Source organism: Brachyhypopomus gauderio, chromosome 14 (genome assembly GCF_052324685.1).
Source record: "Brachyhypopomus gauderio isolate BG-103 chromosome 14, BGAUD_0.2, whole genome shotgun sequence".
Classification (NCBI taxonomy): Eukaryota; Metazoa; Chordata; class Actinopteri; order Gymnotiformes; family Hypopomidae; genus Brachyhypopomus; species Brachyhypopomus gauderio.
Genome location: NC_135224.1, coordinates 6191153 through 6213509, shown reverse-complemented (window position 1 = coordinate 6213509; position 22357 = coordinate 6191153). Strand labels below are relative to the sequence as shown.

The 22357-nt window shown below is 45.6% G+C and overlaps 3 protein-coding genes across 5 annotated transcripts in view; 2 read left to right on the top strand and 1 right to left on the bottom strand.

Annotated features, from left to right (window-relative positions):
* The window catches only part of capn1 (calpain 1), a 16793-nt gene extending 7936 nt beyond the window's left edge, over nucleotides 1-8857 (top strand). For 2 of the 3 annotated variants that reach the window (XM_076972978.1, XM_076972979.1), the window contains exons 3-22: nucleotides 263-332; nucleotides 1067-1185; nucleotides 3567-3700; nucleotides 3936-4104; nucleotides 4450-4533; nucleotides 4622-4707; nucleotides 5109-5183; nucleotides 5304-5464; nucleotides 5563-5723; nucleotides 5813-5824; nucleotides 6020-6231; nucleotides 6384-6423; nucleotides 6586-6651; nucleotides 6756-6813; nucleotides 6982-7046; nucleotides 7168-7236; nucleotides 7331-7409; nucleotides 7524-7640; nucleotides 7790-7848; nucleotides 7953-8857. In XM_076972978.1, the coding sequence (XP_076829093.1) occupies nucleotides 263-332; nucleotides 1067-1185; nucleotides 3567-3700; nucleotides 3936-4104; nucleotides 4450-4533; nucleotides 4622-4707; nucleotides 5109-5183; nucleotides 5304-5464; nucleotides 5563-5723; nucleotides 5813-5824; nucleotides 6020-6231; nucleotides 6384-6423; nucleotides 6586-6651; nucleotides 6756-6813; nucleotides 6982-7046; nucleotides 7168-7236; nucleotides 7331-7409; nucleotides 7524-7640; nucleotides 7790-7848; nucleotides 7953-7979 (1863 nt within the window). In that variant the 3' untranslated portion in view covers nucleotides 7980-8857. Of the gene's footprint in view, nucleotides 1-262; nucleotides 333-1066; nucleotides 1186-3566; nucleotides 3701-3935; nucleotides 4105-4449; nucleotides 4534-4621; nucleotides 4708-5108; nucleotides 5184-5303; nucleotides 5465-5562; nucleotides 5724-5812; nucleotides 5825-6019; nucleotides 6232-6383; nucleotides 6424-6585; nucleotides 6652-6755; nucleotides 6814-6913; nucleotides 7047-7167; nucleotides 7237-7330; nucleotides 7410-7523; nucleotides 7641-7789; nucleotides 7849-7952 lie in introns of those variants that run through there. The other variant, XM_076972980.1, reaches the window with a different exon arrangement.
* Nucleotides 8858-9005: 148 nt separating this feature from the next.
* Nucleotides 9006-11819, top strand: dusp19b (dual specificity phosphatase 19b). Its single transcript, XM_076972988.1, has 4 exons — nucleotides 9006-9814; nucleotides 9938-9984; nucleotides 10876-11028; nucleotides 11171-11819. Exons 1-4 carry the CDS (start codon nucleotides 9595-9597, stop codon nucleotides 11351-11353), a joined length of 603 nt encoding a protein of 200 aa, XP_076829103.1. The 5' UTR covers nucleotides 9006-9594; the 3' UTR covers nucleotides 11354-11819.
* Nucleotides 11820-12583: 764 nt separating this feature from the next.
* pnp5a (purine nucleoside phosphorylase 5a) lies at nucleotides 12584-15822 on the bottom strand. The gene is made up of 6 exons (XM_076972987.1): nucleotides 15590-15822; nucleotides 14441-14610; nucleotides 14158-14261; nucleotides 13775-13950; nucleotides 13436-13626; nucleotides 12584-13297 (listed from the first exon to the last, which is right to left on the bottom strand). The coding sequence occupies exons 1-6, from the start codon at nucleotides 15610-15612 to the stop codon at nucleotides 13083-13085; spliced, it is 879 nt and encodes a 292-aa protein (XP_076829102.1). The 5' UTR covers nucleotides 15613-15822; the 3' UTR covers nucleotides 12584-13082.
* Between the last annotated feature and the right edge of the window lie 6535 nt (nucleotides 15823-22357).

Here is a 22357-nt window from a genome sequence, read left to right as displayed (position 1 = left end):
CTCGTCAGAGTCGATGAAGAGATGTGCAGTGGCACACAGCAGAGGCACCGGCTCCGTCAGCCCTGAGCCAACGCTGTGGCCCTGATGAGAGCTTTGGCTAGGAAAACCCTATAGGAGTGGGGGAGTTCTCAACAAAACGGCCTGTCACAGTGACTTCATTTTTGCGTGGATTACATGCACAAAGCTTCAACATGGTTTTGTTTATGTTGGTGATCCCCTGTGTGGCTTAACTTGGTAATGTTTGAACTGTGTGCATTCACAGGAGATCTGCTCACGTCCCGAGTTCATCACGGACGGAGCCACTCGCACAGACATCTGCCAGGGGGCGTTGGGTGAGTGTGGCTTAGCCCCGCCTCCTTCCTGCTGCCATGGTGACCGTGCCTCTGGGAAGAAGAGTGTAGTTCCATAGGCGCACACAGTGCTGTGTGTGATTGATGCATCTGCTACTGCTTATAGTCTCACAGAGTAACAGGAAGTTCAGCTAAAAAAGGGGAGGGGTTGTTAACAATGGGTCCTTGGACATCGAGGATTAATGTTTTACTTATTTGACTGTTTATACATTGCATGTGCAGTAGTAAGTCACTGCTCCCGCGGCCTGCTGGGTAAAGGGCGGTGAGGGCGTCAGGCTGCTCGTTTTCACAGAGCCGTGCTGAACGTCTCTCCCAGCACACAGCCGTGTTTCGCCAGCACTGCATGAAGCGTGAATTGTGATCGGCTGACTCATTTTGGTGTTGGATGTCTGTTTGCTTGATCGTGTGTTATTCACACTGGATGGTCCTTTTTTGGAGGGCTGTAATGTCTAAATAGCTCTTTAAATGGAAGAGCTGTTTTATTTCTGAGTGGTCATCCCATCTGGATAAGTAAACTGGGGAATTGGACCACCATTAATCAGACACTTGCACTTTTCTAATCTGGCTATATGGACTGCACTGATATTGAATATGGTGTAAACTTGTTATTATGAATGACAAATCTATTATTAATTTTCAGCAGAAGTAATTTATAACGTAAGTTACCTGGGTGTGTGTGTGTGTGTGTGTGTACGTACGTGTGTGTGCGTCTGCAGGTGACTGCTGGCTCCTGGCTGCTATAGCGTCTCTAACTCTTAACGATAACCTGCTGCACCGTGTTGTTCCACATGGCCAGAGTTTTGGCGACGGCTATGTTGGTATCTTCCACTTCCAGGTACACACAAACACTCTCGGCTGCACTGAGCTTTCCACACAGGTCAGATTTAAGAAACGGAAGCGTTCACAGCAGAAGGGGTGAAGAAGGGTTTTACAATCCGCGTATTCTTAGTGAAGACGTTTTAGAGCAGATTTAAATGCTAGGTGTGGTCTTCGTGGAAACCTGATTGGCACGTTGAAACGTGTGTGCGTGCGTGTGTGTGCGTGCGTGCGCGTGTGTGTGTTGAAGCGTTCTGCCTTTGTGTTGTTAGCAGGGGATTTGCTGCATACTTAGTTCCACAATACTAAAACCTAGAGGGACAGACCAGCGACAACCTGTCAGTCAGAGTATGAGGAAAGCGTGAATATTTTTCTTGTACTAGTGTGGTGTGTAATTCTGGGTTAAAGGTTGATTTTGTGTGTGTGTGTGTGTGTCCTGAGAAGCTGGGCGTGGTCAGTCCTAGCATCTTTGAAAGGGACAAAGGTGATTAAACACATTTAGTGACTGTCCCCTAATTTTGTGGGTGAAGTTCAGACTATATAAAATCCAATTGCCATGAGATTTTATACTCCAGTGTGATTCACTCACTATATCATATGTATGTGTTTGTTCTGTCTTGGTGTTGATACCAGGGACTTTGCTGTATACTAAATTAAATAAAACCCACAGGGACACACCAGCTTCAAGCTTTCACACTCACACACACAGTTTGGAGTGTAATTCAGGCTCATCACTCTTTTTAGTGATGTCTTGTGAGTGTGAGTATATGTGTTGAGAAGCTTGATGCAGGCTGTCCTAACTTTTCTAATGGTGCTTAAGACTATTTTTAAGACTTAAGACTATATTTATCATATCATATAGATTTATGATATGAGCTGTTCAATAAATTTTAGATTCAGTGTTCAATTTTAGAACAGTGTTCTTTACAGTGATTTATCATATTGAGAAGCAAACTGGTCAGCTTCCCTGTGGCATATTAACAGCACTACATACAGTATCTGTGCTCAGTCACAGGCTGGTGGTTTACATCTCTGTCGCTGGCCTGATATGGCACAGGTAGATTACCATTTGCTTTTGGCCGGCTTCTCCTTGTAATTGTATTAACCTCTCCTGACGTGGGCTCACACACTTTGGCGTGCTGTGACCTTTGAACTCTTTGGTGTACCCTCACCTCACATGTTCCCATTTCTATACCAGGTTCTGGGTGACTCTAATGAAACTACATCTCCCAGGGGGCACTACGTGACACTCACCTGTTCCTGTTCTCTAGTACAAGAATAATGCTAATCTGAGTTACACTGATGCTAAATGATGATGTGGGTGTGGCCATTAAAGAGAGCGATGACCGAGCTTCAACCAGTTCACAGTGATCAACAGGGTTTTTAGTGGAAGCTTTTCTGAATAGTTGGGTGCTTGTGCTAGCACACTGACTCTCTCATGCGCACACACACATTTATGTACACACTCTCGCAAGAGCATCCACATCTGTGTGTATACACACACACACACACCCCCCTCAGGCACACGGATTAAAGTGGACAGAGAAGCTATCACAAAGAAGATCCCACAAGGCTTTGCGGGTCACATGATTCAGACATTTCCCATGGTAACCTGAGCAGATCTTTGCCACCATCCCACATAGATCCCTGCTCCTGCTGTCGGTGAGGAGGACTCTAATGAGGGTTCCTGCGTTGAGATGTTTGGACTCATTTAGCTGGATGTCATCAGAAGCAGGATGTGCTGGTGTGGGTGTGGAATAAACGTGCTGCTCCTCAGGCTTAAAGCACCTTAATCTCTCTACCTCAGACGTGAGAAGATCTGGTGTATCCAGGCCGGCACACCCGGGTTGCCTTGAGCTTCTCGTGGGCATGATCGAGCCTGTTGGATGGACTCTCCTGTTCCCATGGAGCCCTCTCTACTGGCTCGCCGTGCAACAGTCCCCTGGGTCCAGCCACTCTGACTGCTTGAACACATTCACGTTGGGAATTTGGAGCCATTATTGTGCAGTATGTTGGTTCTTTTGGGTGTGCTGGTTTGGTCCAGGTGCAGGAAACCTTACTGAGTCGATAGTTTAGAAGGTCTTGGGAGGTTCCATGTTTTGGTGTTAGAAGTGTACCAATCGGAGCGGTTGATGTCAGGATAGTGAGAGCAGGTACACTCACGGTCGCTGGTTCTGTTTGCTAGTGTTAACTGACAGACATGGGACTCCCTCTGCCTGTATGCACACGGTCTGAGTTATGTCACTGTGTTGTCACACTGCCCTCTGCTGGTGGTTACAGTAACAGTCTGAGTGGCAAAGATGCTGCTGGTGTGCTTTACTGGCTCTTACCTGTTTTCTAACTGTTGACTGTTATGTTTACACTCTGTCTCTCTCTCCCTCTGTCTCTCTCTCTCTGTAGTTTTGGCAGTTTGGGGAGTGGGTGGATGTGGTGATTGACGACCGGCTGCCCTTTAAGGACGGGAAGCTGCTATTCGTGCACTCCCCGGAGGGCAAAGAGTTCTGGAGCGCTCTGGTGGAGAAGGCGTACGCCAAGTAAGAGTGCACGGGTGACCAGGCTCCGAGTGCCGGTCCTCACGGATCACTAAACGTCTGCTCAGCTACAGATTCAGATCTGTTATTTAAGTCATTCATCATGTATCAGTAATGTATCCTGTATTATTAATGACGAAATGGCCGTTATACTTACTGACTGGTTTCTTGATGGTAAATGAGGAATTGGGGTGTGTGTGTGTGTGTGTGTGTGTGTGTGTGTGTGTGTGCACATTAGACTGAACGGCTGCTACGAGGCCCTGTCGGGTGGCAGCACGTCGGAGGGCTTCGAGGACTTCACGGGTGGCGTGACTGAGCAGTTTGAGCTGCGTAAGGCACCGGCCGACCTCTACAGCATCATCCAAAGGGCCGTGGAGAGGGGCTCCCTGCTGGGCTGCTCCATAGACGTGAGCACCGCACACCTGCTCCACCCCCCAACTCGCAGAACCTTCCAGAACACGGGACACGTGCAGTGTTGGTGAGCTCACCTGAGCTCCACTCTTCCAGGATCAGACCTGCCAAGCACAGGTGTACAGATCCTGTCCATGTGTAAATATGAAGGAGAGGTCAAGGCAGATGTTTGTGCTCGGTACACTGAGCCCAGCTCACAACTACGCTGCGTTTAATCTGACCAGTGTCACCACATGTTGGGTCTGATAAATCCTGCTCAGAAATGTAACGCAGGTTCTGAAGATGGCCTTTTCTCCCTCTCTTCTGTCGCTGACTCTCCATGACTCGTCTCTTCTTGTTAGATCTCCAGCAGAGGGGACATGGAGGCAGTGACCTTTAAGAAGCTGGTCAAAGGTCACGCGTACTCGGTGACCGGCGTAGAGGAGGTGAGTCTGTGGGCTTGAGGGCTTTACTTTCTGCAGCTAGACTTGGTGCAGAGCAGTGATGTGGTGTGTGTGTGTGTGTGTTTGGTAGGTGGTTTACAGAGGAAGCCCCACCAAACTGGTGCGAATCCGAAACCCATGGGGGGAGGTGGAGTGGACCGGCGCCTGGAGTGATAAGTAGGAGGAGTGTCTGGGGTGATGCGTGTAGGGGGAGTATGGCCGGAGTGATGTGAGCCCAGAGCTGATGGCAGCAGCTAATGGGCAGTCATGGTCTGGTGTTTAGGGAACTGGTCTTGTGACCGGAGGGTCGTGGGTTCGATTCCCAGACAGGCCATGACTGAGGTGCCCTTGAGCAAGGCACCTAACCCCAACTGCTCCATGGGTGCCGGCCTACGGCTGCCCACCGCTCTGGGCATGTGTGATCCACAGCCCCCTAGTAATCACTAGTGTGTGTGTGTGTTCTAACTGCACAGATGGGTTAAAAGTGGAGGACAAATTTCGATTTGGGTGTAAAAATCACAATTGACAAAATATGGCACATTTCATTTTTTTTTTTATGACCCATCTCCTCTGCTCAGTTCCAGAGAGTGGGAGAACGTGAACCCCTCCGTCAGGAGCAGACTGAACAATCGCAGTGAGGATGGAGAGTTCTGGTAAGAGTGTGGTGTAGGTCATTATTTATGATGGAGGTTGACTTCATCTTTAATAAGCTATTGGTGTCTGACCTTGGGCATTCTTTCTCCTGCTCTCCTATCTCTCTATCTTTCTCTCAGGATGTCATTCCGGGAGTTCCTGCAGGAGTTCAGCAGGTTGGAGATCTGTAACCTGACGGCAGACGCACTGGAGGCCAGCCAGACCAAGAAGTGGAGCACGTCCCTGTATCAGGGCGAGTGGAGGAGGGGGAGCACCGCGGGCGGCTGCAGGAACTTCCCAGGTGAGACCCCGCCCGCCCACGCGTGTGTGTGTGGGTGTGCACGTGTGTGTGTAAACACTGAAGAGCTTGGCTCAGCTCAGTTGTCTCCACCCCCCCAGCCTCGTTCTGGCTCAACCCACAGTTCAAGATTAACCTGCAGCACCCGGACACAAGGGACCGCACCGACTGTAGCTTCCTGGTCGCCCTGATGCAGAAGGACCGCAGGAAGGCGCGTAAAGAAGGCAAAGACATGGAGACCATCGGCTTTGCCATCTACGAGGTCCGAAAGGAGCTGCACGGTTTGACTGGATGAGTGGATTATGCCTGGATGAGTGGATTATGCCTAATCTGGCCTTCCTTCTTTGACAGGTTCCCAGCGAGGTACGTGGCAGCTCTTCTGACTTGCTGTATGTATGCACAGATCACCAAAACAACGGGTGCTTTTGAAAATTAGCATCAGAGTGTTAACTTTACAAAAGCACTGCATGTGAGGTATGTCAGCCTGGCGCAGTACTGGTCCCGTGGTGGGGGGACTCTGTGTGGTCACGCCTCTTGTCCTGGGTGTCTTTTGGCCAGTGTGTGGGTCAGTCAGGCGTGCACCTGAAGAAGGAGTTCTTCCTGACCAATGCGTCCCGCGCTCGCTCCGAGCTCTTCATCAACCTGCGTGAGGTCAGCTCTCGCCTCTGCCTGCCTGCCGGGGAGTACGTCGTCGTGCCCTCCACGTTCGAGCCCAACAAGGAGGCCGACTTCGTGCTCCGCGTCTTCTCGGAGAACCCGGCCGCCTCAGAGTAAGAGAGAGAGAGAGAGAGAGAGGGAGAGAAACAGCTAGATTGATAAATGTAGTGATGTATAAGGCTGTGGGGATGTGTAGCATGGGGTATTTGTAGACGGGCTGTTTTAGAGCTTCAGCGCTAACCAAACCTTCTCATCTCTTCTCTAGAGAACTGGATGATGACGTCACCGCTCAACTCCCCCCAGAGGTCAGCTGTAGGAAGTGCAGATACACAAACACTGAAAAATGGAAACATTTCAATTAATTGATATAAACATAGATGAAGGTTCTCCCAGTCAGTGTAGGTGTACAGTTTGTGGTTTGGTGCTAACTAACCCCGTTTCACTCTGTTATTGCTTCTTTCTCCAAGTGTCGTTTGGCTGAGAGTCAGATTGATGCAGGTTTCAAGAGTCTCTTCAAACAGCTGGCTGGACCGGTGAGGACAGCAAGTTATGGCTTTGGAAGATAAGAGTTGGGAAGATTAATTGGTACACGTATTCAGTGTGTGTGTGTGTGTGTGTGTGTGTGTGTGTGTGTTAGGACATGGAGATCAGCACTACAGAGCTTCAGACCATTCTAAACAGAATCCTTGGCAAACGTGAGTCTTGTAACAGTCTGTACCTGAAAATGACATTCACAAACCCCCGTGAACCATTTGGGCAACTCTGTGCATTAACAACCTCCGTGAATGTTACTAGTTAACCTACTCAGTGTGACCCTGTGCATTGGTGGGGGTTCTGCTGAATGAGGGCCGTTGTGCTTGTAGATAAAGATCTGAAGACGGACGGCTTCACCTTGGAGGCCTGTCGCTGTATGATAAGCCTCATGGACGTATCCTTCCACGCCAGTCACCTGTGTGCTCTTGTAGTCCCTAAATCTGTCCCCTTTTGGTCGAGTCGGGACTTTTAAGTTTACTTGTCTGCCTCCTATTCTCCATGACGATCATGTTTAGACAGATGGCAATGGGAAACTGGGTCTCACTGAGTTCCATGTGTTGTGGGAGAAAATCAGACACTATCTGGTGAGATTTGTTCATTTATCATCTACTTATTTGGGTACATATTTCTCATCCAAAATGGTGACTTTCTCAAGGTGGGTTCATGTCTTTCTCTCAGACGGTGTTCAAAAAGTTTGATCTGGACAAATCTGGTACAATGAGCTCCTACGAGATGCGTCTGGCCATTGAAGGAGCAGGTGAATCCTCGGTCCATTCATCCATCTGTTGGTCCATCAAGTTACTATTACATATCATCGTTGTTGGGGTCTTGTACCTTGCCATAAAACACGGTTCCTCTTGCGTTCTGCCAGGCTTCAAGCTGACCAACCACCTATTCCAGCTGATTATCTTGCGCTACGCAGAGCAGGACCTGAGTGTCGACTTCGACGGCTTTGTCACCTGTCTAGTGCGCCTGGAGACCATGTTCAGTGAGTGGGGACTCTGCTAACTGTTGCCACCTTGTGTTAGACTCATTTTGTGGGACAGGTTATCCCGGGAGGTTATTAGAACATCTGCAGGGGGGAATACGCGTGATGATGATTTGATGTTCCTGACGTATGACCTTTTGGTTCTGCAGAGACGTTTAAGACCTTAGACACAGATGGTGATGGATTTGTATCCATGAACTTTTTCCAGGTTTGATCCTGCGCTCTGTCCATCACTTACAGATAAAACCTGTAAAAAGTACTGTTGCACTATAATTTTGTATCAACTAATATCCCTTTTCTGTGCCCTTGCAGTGGATATCGCTCACCATGTTTGCATAAACAGACGGTCATGAAAGCCCATGTGTCTGCTCTGAGACACGCCCCCCTCCTTACCCATCAGTCCTGCCTGTGGTCCAGAAGTACCTTCGTTGAACAGGTTTTTTTTGTTGGGATTCAGTCAGTATCTTCTCACCCACTTTTCTTTTAAGGTGCATGGAGCTAGTCTGTATTGGTTTAGAGACGGCTCTCAGTTGATTTAAAGTTGTATTGAATTAAGTCACATCCAAAGGCTGTTTAGCATCCTGGGGTGAGTCACAAGAGGATCTCCACTGCACCAACACTCACTGCACCAACATTCGTTTTTTACGAATGCCAAAAAAAACGCACTTTTTTTGCTTGTTTACGATCTTTTTGACCAGGGATGTGCCAGAATACTCTACCAATCGCACTTATTCTTCCACACAGTCAAAGACTGAACTTTAGCTTTACCTACTGCCAAACATGGGTCTGTTTACACTTCCTGTGCCAAATGTATTGCTTCCTTCCAATCTTAATCTACCAATCAATGCCTGTGTAATTTCTTATAAATTTCTTAGATCTTCTCGCTCTTACCAGTATACTGTACTAACCAAACCGGCATTATGTACTATGCATTGTATATCGGGGAATTTTAAGGATTTTTTTTTGTTTGTGTGTGATTTTGTGTGCAGACTGATTTTTAAAAGTCTGGGCTTTTTTTCCTATATCTCATGTACTTTTGTCAGGCCATATTTCTAGAGGTTTAACTCCTAAATGTGCAGGAGGAGTGACCCTTTGGATACTTTTGAAATGACATTTTTTCATGATATTTCTTTTAACAAAAGTATTTTAAGTATGAATAATATAGCTGTAATTATTGCCAAAAATAATTAAAATAAAATTTCTGAATCATAAAGGCATGCGTTGATACTGAGACTTGAGTCTTGTAAGAAACAACCTTTAGACAGATAAAAACCCCTTTACTGTATATATGGCATGATGTCATCACTGGCAACAATGTGCTGAACGTACATGTGGACATTTGGAAAGGAAGTCGTATGTATGAAATAACCGCTCTGAAAGCCTGCCTGGAGTTGTGCTAAAATTCATATAAACTGGAATCAGTGTACATTGCTTTGGTGTACTTAAACAATATTGGTATGTAAAACATGACCAAGGTAAAGCAATTTACAGAGGTGCTTCAGAGGTGTACAAGTGTGAGTGTAGCTTTACACCATGCGTCTTGCCAAACTGATAATGGAATGCAAATATGTAATCACTTGTTCTTTCTGTTCCAGTGATTTGTAAGGTGGGTGTGTGCTTTATGCATTTGCTTACATGTTCTGATCAGTATGCAGTTTCTGGATTTTAAAAATGCCACATATGCAGTGTATCTGTTTTCAATAAACGTATTTTGGAAAAAAATTTTATGTTTATGGAGATTCCTGCAAAAAAAAATTAAGTAAATGTGTATTTCTGCTTGAGGATCTTGTATGAACGCCAAGTCGTGTCACTACAGGACTTTTATTTTGATATTTACCGTGCTACAACCTTTATTGCAATGTCTACTTTCACTCTTCTGTTCCTGGGTTAGCGGCTGGCCTAATCACGAGAGTTATTGGATCAAGCTAAATATGAGATTCTTAAATATTTTACAATGAAATCCCTCGGTCAAGAAATCCAGGGGTTCTCCAAAGCGCGTCTAAAGCAACAGAGCACGCGCGTGACTACGGTTACCGGGAAGGTCATCGTTGAAACGCGAATCGGCGATGACGTTCATGTCTCACAAGCTGCGGGCACGAGCGCGGCTTGTGGATTTGTCCAAGATCTGAGTTTGGACCTGCAAGTGGGCGTTGTGGCTCCTTTTCTCCTGCTGTGTAAGACACTTTGTTTGGGATAGAATCACATATTTCTGAATAAACCATATCTCCATGAATTTGAATACTCGTTTCATAAGTCCTCATTTAGTAAATGGTCGTTGTTAACTGATTTCTTCGCAGCTTCACAAGATGTTGCCAATGACATTGAGACTTTGCGCAGATTCAAGGTAGAACACAGTTCCAGTAATTAAAACGTGATCGCACTATGTTTAGTCAAGTGTATTTGTTTTATTGTAACCCACTGTTTACTTTAAATAAAGCTTTACATTGAGAAACTAGTAGGCCTACATCAGGGGTAATCAATTAAATCTTTCCGCGGTCCATTTTTGGCAGATAGCTCAGACCTTAGGTCCGGGTCCGCGGTGGCGAACGAAAGTTGTTGAGCGGGGGGGGCGGCGAACGAAAGTTGTTGAGCGGGGGGGGGGGGGGGGGCGAAGGGGGCGAACGTAACACTCAAATGGGTGGTGAACGTAACACGTAAATTCTCCGGTTTAAAATATAGTCTCCCGTTACATTTTTTTTGGCATTTTGGTCTGTATCCAGTTAATCAGGAATGTGATTGGGTCCGGACAGGACGGCGTTCGGGTCCGGATCCGGACCGCGGTCCGCCATTTGGTGATACCTGGCCTACATGTATAAGGGAGACTGGAATTAGATTAACATTTTTGCTGCTTAAGTAGACCTGTAGGCAAGGGAATTTCTGAGAATAATAACCCTACTGTATACAACACTCAAAACAAATGAAAAAATATAGTGTCCCCCCCCCAAAAGGGGGTCTTGTGGCTTGCACCATTTTGGGGTAATTTATCCAGCTGAGCCATCAATGAAAATAGTTGTATTGACAAGTGTATAGTGTTATAAATGTAACAAAGTATAGGAACAATATGCCTACAATTTCATCCATATGGTCCTTTGTTCTATGAAAAGATTGAAATAGATAATGCTAAATATAGGGCCATATGACAAAGATGACGTATGGCTGTCCAGATGCAGGTGGTGGGTCAGTCATTGGCTCATCTTAACCCGGGTCTCCCTGCGTGCTGAACACTGTGTTGCAGGTGACTCACGTGCTGAACGTAGCCTATGGGGTGGAGAATGTCTTCCCTGACCTCTTTACTTACAGGACTGTCACCATGCTGGATCTGCCCGACACGGACCTGACCACTTACTTCCCACAATGCTTTGAGTTCATAGATCAAGCCAGACAACAGGTGTGTGTTCATGTTGTGTAGAGAATGTGTGTGTATGTGTGGGAGTGTGTGTGTGTGTGTGTGTGTGTGTGTGTATGCGGTGTTAATGTAGTGGCACATTCTGTACACACGTACAGTGTCAACTCTGTTGTCTCTTACACAGGGTGGTGTTGTGTTGCTACACTGTAATGCTGGTGTGTCTCGCTCTGCCTCGGTTGCCATCGGTTACTTGATGACGGAGCAGAAGATGCCATTTGAAGAAGCCTTCAACAGAGTCAAGCTGGCCAGGCCTACGATTAGGCCAAACCCTGGCTTCCTGAATCAGCTGCGAGAGCTTCGTCCCTAAAAGAGCACCGTGGTGTGTCGTGCAGATTATAAAAGAGTTATTGTTTATCAGTTTATCATCCAGTTAACATTTATATATGCTAACTCAATTTGTCGCATTTTTATGAGGTCATATTTTTATATATTTATTTACACACATAGGAAATTCCAAATGTACTACTTGATACAGTTTGGCTTTTTGTTTTTGCTTTTCGCACAAATAAAACGGTGGGATGGAGATTCTCATCTCTAATACAAAATCTTGTAGCCTCAAAAGTCTTCACCGTATAGAATGTCCCATGTCGGTCTCATAAAGTGTACATTGTAGAGATGAGGTGTGGGCACACTTGTCACTGTGAATGTAAACTAAAGCTCAGTCTCAAGTCCAACAATTACACGTTGCTGTCTTGTTTTCCCTGTAGTGCTTGCACTATGTAACAAATAATAGGTCTTAAGTAATAAATTAGGAGAGAAATGCATTTAAATGACTTCCTTTGAAAGTGTTGCTGCATATTCTGTAAGTTTTTATGAAGAAACTATTGTCAGAAATATAAGTGGCAAAGCAAGATTGTGTTGTAGGAGATTTACAAGCTGCTGAAACTTTGGCACATAAAACACAAGGTTCATTTACGTCAGCCTTGCAGGTCCCCACACTGCCGGTATAAGCTCCTAGCCTGATCACCCTGGGAGGTGCAGCTCTTGTTGCATTTAGTGTCATGAGGTGAACTGGTCTGAACTCCCAGTAGAAGGCTGCACGTTGCCATGGAGAGTGTCGTGGGTCCTGGGACAGTGTCCAGTGAGGCCGAAGGCTCAGCCAAGCGTTTCATAGAGATCGGCAGCAGCTCAAAGGAGAGCAGCGGTGTCCCCTCCCTGCAGGGCCCCCCAGGAGCTGCATGTAACCCAGAGACCAGCCCCTCAGGAGCTGCGTGTAAATCAGAGACCAGCCCCTCAGGAGCTGCGTGTAAACCAGAGACCAGCCCCTCAGGAGCTGCGTGTAAACCAGAGACCAGCCCCTCAGGAGCTGCGTGTAACCCAGAGGCCAGCCCCTCAGGAGCTGCGTGTAACCCAGAAGCCAGCCCCTCAGGAGCTGCGTGTAAACCAGAGACCAGCCCCTCAGGAGCTGCGTGTAAACCAGAGGCCAGCCCCTCAGGAGCTGCGTGATTTTTTTTCATAAATTCAATCAGTTTGGGTCTAGATTACGGACAATAATTTGTGATGAGGATAGGAACTCATAATACATGGAGACTTTGGGATTGATAATAAATATACATTTAATAACATTAAAAAAGACAATAAAATAAGACATCTGCTGTACATTCTAGCATACTGAACCCAAAGCAATACATAGTTTACAAAGGATTCTGTTAAATTAGTTGAAACATAAGATCGGAAAAAAAGGCTCAGTATTAAACTGGTTAGACATTTTCACGATTCTCTACAGTCTGGCATTTTTGTTGCCAACCAGGGGAATGTACATCACCTGTATTCTATTCTCGGTAGATGGTGATCTAGAGTTGACAGAATTCACCCATGAATCTTTGGAACTGGACACTGCCCGTTTTGGAGTATACTAAAATACGCTATGTAGGACTAAGCAGAAGAGAGCAAGGTTTACGTGCTACGTACTAGCGATAATGGTTCTGCTACGACTATTCGAGTGCTCCAAACCTCTGTAGCCTACAGTAAGCACGATTTGGTTTTGGTCAGTTTTGTCGCGTCTCGTTTCGGTGTCCGGCCGGGCCGCGTGTCTTTTAGGGATAGTTATTGTGCTCCATGCGAGTGACCATGGTGGACACCAGCCTCTCCAGTTGCTCCGCCCTCAGTTCGCCCGTTTGGATAACTTCCTCGTGATTGGCCTTCTCCTCGCTGTCGTAGTCCATCACCGCCCGATTGGTTATGAGGGACAGGGCGAAGACCCGCATGTCACAGTGACGAGCCACTATCACTTCGTGAACCGTGCTCATCCCTGACACAGACAGACTCTGTTACACTCGGAATGTGACACAGCTTAGGGAAAACATGCATTATACACCCTAAACACTCCCTTTTTCACAGTAATCGCCCTTAATGGGGCGGAGCAGAGTGAAACTGGGCGGGGCCTCACCGACGGCATCAACGCCCAGCTTGTGCAGCATGCGGCACTCGGCGATGGTCTCGAAGGAGGGGCCTCCAAGCGCGCAGTACACGCCCTCTCGGAGGAAGTCGCCGTAGCCAAGCTCCACGCCCACGTCCGCGGCCATCTGTTGCAGCTCGCGATCGTACGCGTCGGACATGCAGGGGAAACGCACACCAAACCTGCAGAGTGGATGCAGCGGTCGGCTCACGTGAGCACGTGTGACGATTCTCACGATACAACGTGACTTCAGGAACCCTGACTGACGTTCCTTTTGATCTTTGATCAAGCGCTACATGCCTCTCCCCCCCACCCCATAATCCCCCTCACCGTTCGTCATTGGGTCCCGTCAGGGGGTTGTTGCCAGCAAAGCCAGGCATGTTCAAGTGGTCTTTGATGATCATGATGTCTCCCACCTTGAAGTCCTGATTCAGGCCTCCTGCAGCGTTGGTTAAGATCACCGTCCTCACACCCAGGAGCTTAAATATGCGCATGGGCAGAGTGATCTACAAGACAACAGGACACGGGTCACTTTACCCCGCAGACCAAGAGGGGGCTTTAGCCTGCTGGTACCATCGCTCTACGCCCATGATGACCTAGGTAACCTGTGAAGAGATCTTAAAGAGGCACCTTGTAGAACCTTGTACTAGGACTAGTACCTTGTAGTGGGACTAAAAGACTAAAAAGGATCAGGCATTATGGGAGGTTTAGACCTTTTGTACGGGGTATCCTTCATAGAGGTGGAAACGCCCCTGCATGCAGACGCATGGCCTCCCTTTCAGAGTCCCGAACACCAGCCGCCCGGCGTGACCGTGCACTGGGTGAAACAGACCGACTGATGAGTGCACAAGGCAGGAGTTTAGACCAGTCATGATGTTACAAGCAGGACAGGCTAACAGGCTGAATAATGCAATAACAAAGAATTACCCAAGCAAGAGTGTTCAGACTAGAGCAGTACTTTAAAATGGATGAGCGCATTCATGTACAGACACCAACCTGTGCTCTGGGGGAAGTTGGGGATGTCTCTGTAGTTGAAAGCCACTTGGTCTTTTAGAAGGTCAGCTAGTCCACCCAGCCCTGAACCACAAACGATGCCCACCAGGGGGCGCACTGCAGTCTGAGCCAGCAGCCAGTCGGCTGTACCCCTGCACTCCTCATAGCTGTACCTGCAGAGAGGGACCGAGACACACAGGCAGAAATGTTTGGTCCCTGACCAAGAGCTCACATGATGGTCAGAATTATCCAGACATACATTTCTAATAAAATGTCAGCATGGACAATAGTACAGACAACAAGGCCTTTCTTTCTCTCTCTCTCTCTCTCTCTCTCTCTCTCACTCTCACTCTCACACACACACACACACACACACACACACACACACACACACACACACACACACACACACACAGTTATACAAATAATGACCCCCTTCTGAACCATAAAAGGTCACACAGACACTTGCCCAGACCAGAGTTTATACAGACAGACAGGCATACATGCGCATGCGCACACCCACCCCCACCCACCAGACACGCCTATTATAAGAACTCCTCAGTCTTCATTCTGAAATAACCTACACGGATAGTCCATGTAGCACATCTGAGTGTTCACTACACCCATACTACATGCTACAATACTACATGCTATGAGATGGTTACCTGAGCACAGACCAAATATACCCCGGCTACACACGACCATTCTGAAAACCGAGTCTGTAAACTCAGAGTGACCAAAATAAACCGACCAGCCTAGAAGGAGTGAGAGAGCCCATACAACCACGATAACTTTAATATACCTGCCATGTCACTTTAAAGACACTATATCCATGTAATCAGTGGCGCCTCGAGTGGGTGGTGCATGTGCTGTGATCTTTAATAAAACCTTCAATCACAGGTTATTAAAATAATGTACACGCGGTCAGTACTCATTTACAGAACATAGTAAAATACTTGTTTGGACGGATCGAAATGTGTCTCCAATATGGGAACCGCACAAATGTGCTCAACACACAGAACACGTTTTAGTACTGCAGATGGACACCAATACTCCAGTGCCACAAGGTTCATGTGAGACACTAAAACAAAAGCCCAAACAAATACAACTGGACTCGGAAGAAACCCAGAAAAATAGTGTTGAGTTTCTTACCCGGTATTGCCCTCAGGAAACATGTTCAAAAAAAAGTAACGTGATTATAATTAGTATATAAATTACGTTAACTTTCAGTGAAACTGAACACACTGAGCAAAAAATAAAATGAAACGATTGATGAAATAGTAATTAAATATATAAGAAATATGATAAGCGGGTGATCTTGCCAGTCAGACGCCTGTTGTGTAGTGAAATGTGGAGTGAGCAGGAGTGTCCGGTACGTTTATATCTCCTCCGTTTCCTGTGGACCTCCTTATCATCTGATGCAAATACAAACCATGCGTCACACCTCCCCGCCGGAAAGTGGAACTGCCCCTTAGTAAGTAGCTCAAATACTGCATTTTTCTCACGGGTTTAAGAACAGTTTGATATTTTTCTAGGTTGTTTTTACGATTAGAATCTCAGTGATATTCGAAGAGGATGAACTGGTCCCAGATCAGTGGGGTAAACGCGACTTCATCGCAGGGCTGTGAAGACGTTCTTAACCTCCAGGTCTGAGTCCTGCGCTGTTTCACACCAGTTGTCCTATTTTCAGACAGGCACATTTTTGCCTGGACTGTTCCCAGGTCTGCGTGTTTATGTCAAGCCTCGCCCACAAGACAGGACGACATGTGGAGTATAGTTACAAGTATAGTTAATAACAGCACAGGCGACTATTTTCTTTCATCGTATAAAATGAGATGTGTAACTACTTCATGGCGCCTTGTGCACCATTTTTATTTCATTACTCCAGCAACGAAGAGCATGAACTTAGAATTAGAGAAAGACATACAACAATAAATAATACCATAAGGAATACACACACACACACACACACGCACGCACACACACACACACACACACACACACACACACACACACACACACACACACACACACACACACACATATTTCTTTCGGTAGAGGCCCGAATATGACACAGATGTAAGTCATTCTGACACTGGCTCAGGCTTAGAAACCTATAACGCCATGGGGTCAAAGGTCATGACTTTTTCACCTTTTACCTCCTGGACATGTAATATATGGCAAAAGAATCCTGTCTAATTGACGGGTTGAATCTGGTCACACGACCCATGTCGCAGCAATATGTGTCAGTCAAAAACACTTTTATAAGAGGACTATTATAACATCTAACAAACATCTGCATCTTAGTATTGACTTTAAAGCTACCACAATGGCCAGATTACGCTCATAAAAATATTTGTTTTAATTTGGTCATATTACTGGACATGAACAGCACAATATTTATGAGAACCAACACATGTTTGTATGCCTAGCAGGTGTTTTCCCCTCATAGTTGTGTCTGTTTTATAATAGTCCTGGAGTGTTTTTCGCTGTCCAAGGCCAAGCAGGTGGTCACAGTGTGCACATCAGCCAGGCTGTTCCTGTAGGGCTGGTCACCACGCCTACGGCCTGGCCAATGGCATCAGTCAGTTGACTGTGATATAACAAAGCAAGCAAGACTGACTTTTTCCTTTGGCGTTTACAGCCTAATAGAAATCAATACAAATGTTCCCAGAGTGACATAACGTCAAAGCTTATTATCTGTAGATGTACACATATGTAATGTGTAATAGGATCGACCTATTTGCATTGATAAAACTCACACTAATATATTATGGATATTGGGGTTGTAAAACCTTCACATGCCTCTGTCTCGCTTTCTTTGTTATACACACACACACACACACACACACACACACACACACTGTACCATGTGCCAAATCTTCTAATGAACCATTAAAGCTTAATACAAGTGTGTGAGCTCTCATTAAGTTCTTCTCATTAAGTAAAACTATCTGATTGGATCACATGATCGATCACAAATATGATCACTGAACATCTCAGTTATGTCAGTCTGTACACCATAACCCCTGTTTGACTTTAACCCCCCTACGCCATGTCTGACCTCTGTTGATCAAAAGGTCAGCTTATCAGTGAGCAAATAAAGTGTCGAACATACAGCACTACATTCAGATGATTGAGCGCCAGCTGTTTATAGCAATTTATGCTTGAAATGCTGCTCAATCCTTTTATGCTTCATCTTGGAGGCAGCTGTAAGCAGACTACACAGTGTGAATCATTACATAAGATTCTATTTCAGAAAGGCCAAAACATCATGCTTTTAAACTGATATTTGATCTTTTTCTAACATCCTTTAATAGTCTGAACATTTGGATTAATAATTATCTTCAGGCATTTCCAGATAATTGTGTGTGTGTGTATGTGTTCATACAAATATACGTACATAACCAAGGGTAGTGGCTCTGTAGTAAGGGCGGTGTGTATTTGCATATGCGTGTTTATTACGCATTATTTCATAATATTTTGCCACGTGCCTGTGGGTGTAAGTGTGTGTTTGTGCACGAGACAGAGCGAGACAGGTGATAGGGGGCTCTGCTGTTGTGTACTGTGCACAAGTACAGTGTGGTAAAAGGTGATGCTCTGGGCATATTGTGCACACACAGTTAAAGCAGCAGCCAGATCAAAGCACGTGTGAAGACAGAGGTTGGATGCGTTCTACGCCATTACTCTGTCCAACAGGGAGAGAAAAGAAACAAATATATAAAAAATCAAAAGAAATTCATGATGATATTCTTTAAGGATAATAAATGCCCCAGATTGTTTAAAAATGCAGGTATCTGCATTCAGTTCAAGACAGTAGTTGGAAATGACTTTAAATTACATTTAGCATTTTCTAAACATTTATTATGCTTAATTTGCCTTTCAATTTAAAAGAAAAAGAAAAAAAAATCAAATTCTCATTATTATTTCACAAAAAGAGAGCATTTCATGTTAATTTGGTTAATGAGTTATACTTTAATATTAAAAGAGAGAAAAATGTAATAACTTCATGTACGGTTTCATTTACGGTCCATCTTCATGTAGGGCGTTCTTTCATATCCTTATAAGGTCCTTCTTCAGTCTGTAATGTGGTAGTGCTGTAATGTCTCTGGGTCTTTCATTCTTTAGCAAATTTTTGCAGTTCCACAAGCAGGACTGCCAAAGACACTTGGAGACTGATGCCCTCGTGAATCACCAGCGTCTATGCAGCCATCAGCCAGGCACAGGGCTTGGACAGTCTTGGACATAATGTCCTCGTGATGTCTCACTTATGTGATGGTGTTCCAATAGTTCCAAAACATTGACCATGGAACAAACCTTCTGATTCTAGAAACCATTTATATAGCACGATTTCACAAACGGAAGTTCATGATGCTTTCATTCAAGAGTTTTGTTTTGATGAAATACAATGTAAACAAAGAAAAAACCTTCCAGCTGATATGTACAAAATATATGTCAGCAGTGAAGATGAAAATAATAACTGCTGCATTCTCAGAATATACAATTTGTAGAATTTGAAATGTAACCCAGTCCCTGGACTGTCAACAGTTAATATACCGTAAGCCAAAGTCAGAAGGAAAGGGGCGGAGACAGGGCGGAGATGGGGCGGAGAGAAGGCGGAGATGGGGCGGAGAGAGGGCGGAGCCATCACTGCCAGCAGCATCCTGATGATTGGCGCACGGAGAGGGTGGTGATGATGTGAAGATGCGTTTGTGTCTAGACCTTTTAAATAAGCTTCAACAATGACACTAAAATGACACTACCTCTCACCCTATTTTCCCTACCATGGTTAATAAATCACCAATTCACTAATTTCTATGTTGCTTAAACTACTGTATGCTCTGCAAGTCATTGTACACAGGAACAGAAACACGGGACAGGATATTGTTTTAATATATTGACCTGTATATAATAGGAGTATATAATATAATGTATATATACACATATATTTACACATATATAGTGATGACTGAAGCAACTGAACATAATTTCAAACAATTATTATTTAGACCATAAACCCTTATCTTATTATCTTATCTTTCACACACACACCCACACACACACACACACACACACACACACACACACACACACACACACACACACACATAAATGTGAAAGTGTTATGTGGAAATGTCACTATAGCTTACATAAACAGGCATTTGATCTCAATTTCTATGATTTCTTTATATATAGTGTTACGGGAAGTTTGGATGTTGAAGACATGAGAGTGCGGTGGAGGAGATATGAGTGCGGTGGAGGAGATATGAGTGTGGTGGAGGAGATATGAGTGCGGTGTAGGAGATATGAGTGTGGTGGAGGAGATATGAGTGCGGTGTAGGAGATATGAGTGTGGTGGAGGAGATATGAGTATGGTGGAGGAGATATGAATGCGGTGGAGGAGATATGAGTGTGGTGGAGGAGATATGAGTGCGGTGGAGGAGATATGAATGTGGTGGAGGAGATATGAGTGTGGTGGAGGAGGAGATATGAATGCGGTGGAGGAGATATGAATGCGGTGGAGGAGATATGAGTGTGGTGGAGGAGATATGAATGCGGTGGAGGAGATATGAATGCGGTGGAGGAGATATGAGTGTGGTGGAGGAGATATGAATGCATGCGGTGGAGGAGATATGAGTGTGGTGGAGGAGATATGAATGCGGTGGAGGAGATATGAGTGCGGTGGAGGAGATATGAGTGCGGTGTAGGAGATATGAGTGTGGTGGAGGAGATATGAGTGTGGTGGAGGAGATATGAATGTGGTGGAGGAGATATGAATGTGGTGGAGGAGATATGAGTGTGGTGGAGGAGATATGAATGCGGTGGAGGAGATATGAATGCGGTGGAGGAGATATGAGTGTGGTGGAGGAGATATGAATGCGGTGGAGGAGATATGAATGCGGTGGAGGAGATATGAATGCGGTGGAGGAGATATGAGTGTGGTGGAGGAGATATGAATGTGGTGGAGGAGATATGAGTGTGGTGGAGGAGATATGAGTGCGGTGGAGGAGATATGAGTGCGGTGGAGGAGATATGAGTGTGGTGGAGGAGATATGAATGTGGTGGAGGAGATATGAGTGTGGTGGAGGAGATATGAGTGCGGTGGAGGAGATATGAATGCGGTGGAGGAGATATGAGTGTGGTGGAGGAGATATGAATGCATGCGGTCGAGGAGATATGAGTGTGGTGGAGGAGATATGAATGCGGTGGAGGAGATATGAGTGTGGTGGAGGAGATATGAGTGTGGTGGAGGAGATATGAGTGCGGTGGAGGAGATATGAATGCGGTGGAGGAGATATGAGTGTGGTGGAGGAGATATGTCCCTTCATGTTAGACTCAATGCAAAATTAATCATTGTGTCATCATGTCAGACAAATGAACAGGACAGACGGATAATGCAGGGGAAATGCGTGCTTTTAAATATACCATATTTGTTCAGAAGATTCCTTTCATATCCACAGTGACTCTCTGCTGCCCTCTAGTGGAAAGAGCTTGGTCACGAAGCAGCTCTCTAAAGATTCACGCAGATGCAGACCCTTGCTAAGAACGTTGAGGGAGACACTGTCCAAAAAAACCATCCCACCAGGAGTTAACTCATTAGACCAACCATCTCTTCACCTTCTCTTGTTTCCAAACACTGTTCTTAATCTGATTCAGTAGGCTAAATGAGACCACACAAGAGTTAAGTAAGTATTAATTAAGAAGAATTCAGTAAGAATTAAGCAAATGAATTTAAAATATAAACAAAACGGTATGAAAACAACAAGAACTGACATGACTTCCCGTGGTACAGCATTGAAAGACATCGAAGCAGAGGTGTTTCTCTCCAGCCTCTCTGAATGTGAAGTGGGCCATTCAGATGGGAGTCCACAGCACTGATAATGCAGAGCTGAAAGCCCTGGCATCGCTACGGCTCTGATTACACCAGTAAACCCAATTACTGAAGGAGAACTACATGAATCTTGGAAGAGGTACTGCCACAGACAGAAAGTGGGCACTGCCGTTTGTGGGCACACACACACACACACACACACACACACACACACACACACACACACACACACACACACACACACACACACACACACACACACACAAGCCATCTGTTTAGAGAGCATTTGTTTGCTTTAGTCAATGGAAAACAAATTCCTTTTTTATTCACACACAGAATAAAGACAAAAACACACTTCAATGAATGTTCCCTTTTTATGTGTGTGTATTAGGGGTATTGGTGGTGTAAGCTATGCAATGGGAAAGATACACACCTTCTGTTTTGCTGAGTGAGCATGAATGAGTGTACATGAATGAATGTGTGTGTGTGTGTGTGTGTGTGTGTGTGTAACATCATATCCTTTGCTTTAGGAAAACTGGGAACAACGTGCGTGTGTCTAGACTTGTAGCAGAGGAGGAGGGTTGCTAAAGGGATGTAATTTATCCGGAATATCAACAGCTTGAGGGAATGCCGGAGAGAAAGAAACAGGAGGGGGGGGGGGGACTATGTGACGGAAAAACAAACGATGTGCAAAGCCAGAGAAAAGGGTCAACAAAGAGAGGGAAGGAGAGGGGGAAGACCTCTTCCGACCGAACTACGTCAAGCCAAGAATCGCACTGACATGCTTTCTCATTGCCTCCCTTCCTCAGCCCGTGTCCGCGTGCCAGAGGCGACATCCTCCCCATCCAGGCCCGCATCCTCTGCTGACACCAGCGTCTTCCAGTTCGCCACCCAAGAGTCGTTACACGCTGCCTCACGTATCAGACACAACGGACTCCTATTCAAGTTCGGGAAGTTCTTATTGCTAAACTAAACATGTTAATGAATATTAGTAAAAAATCATCGGATCACACATGCCACACCTTAAGCAAAAAAAAAAAAAAAACAAACAAGCAAGCAAACTGGCAAATAAAACGTAGCCGCACAAT

What these genes read in the sequence shown, in the direction of transcription:
- dusp19b (XM_076972988.1), top strand. Translation starts at nt 9,595, where the DNA reads ATGAAATCCCTCGGTCAAGAAATCCAGGGGTTCTCCAAAGCGCGTCTA. An exon ending in GGCTCCTTTTCTCCTGCTGT is followed by an intron (nt 9,815 to 9,937) that starts GTAAGACACTTT and finishes ATTTCTTCGCAG; the next exon opens with CTTCACAAGATGTTGCCAAT. An exon ending in TAGATCAAGCCAGACAACAG is followed by an intron (nt 11,029 to 11,170) that starts GTGTGTGTTCAT and finishes TCTCTTACACAG; the next exon opens with GGTGGTGTTGTGTTGCTACA.
- pnp5a (XM_076972987.1), bottom strand. Translation starts at nt 15,612, where the DNA reads ATGTTTCCTGAGGGCAATACCGG. An exon ending in AAGGATACCCCGTACAAAAG is followed by an intron (nt 13,951 to 14,157) that starts GTCTAAACCTCC and finishes GTTGTCTTGTAG; the next exon opens with ATCACTCTGCCCATGCGCAT. An exon ending in GCTGGGCGTTGATGCCGTCG is followed by an intron (nt 13,298 to 13,435) that starts GTGAGGCCCCGC and finishes TGTCTGTGTCAG; the next exon opens with GGATGAGCACGGTTCACGAA.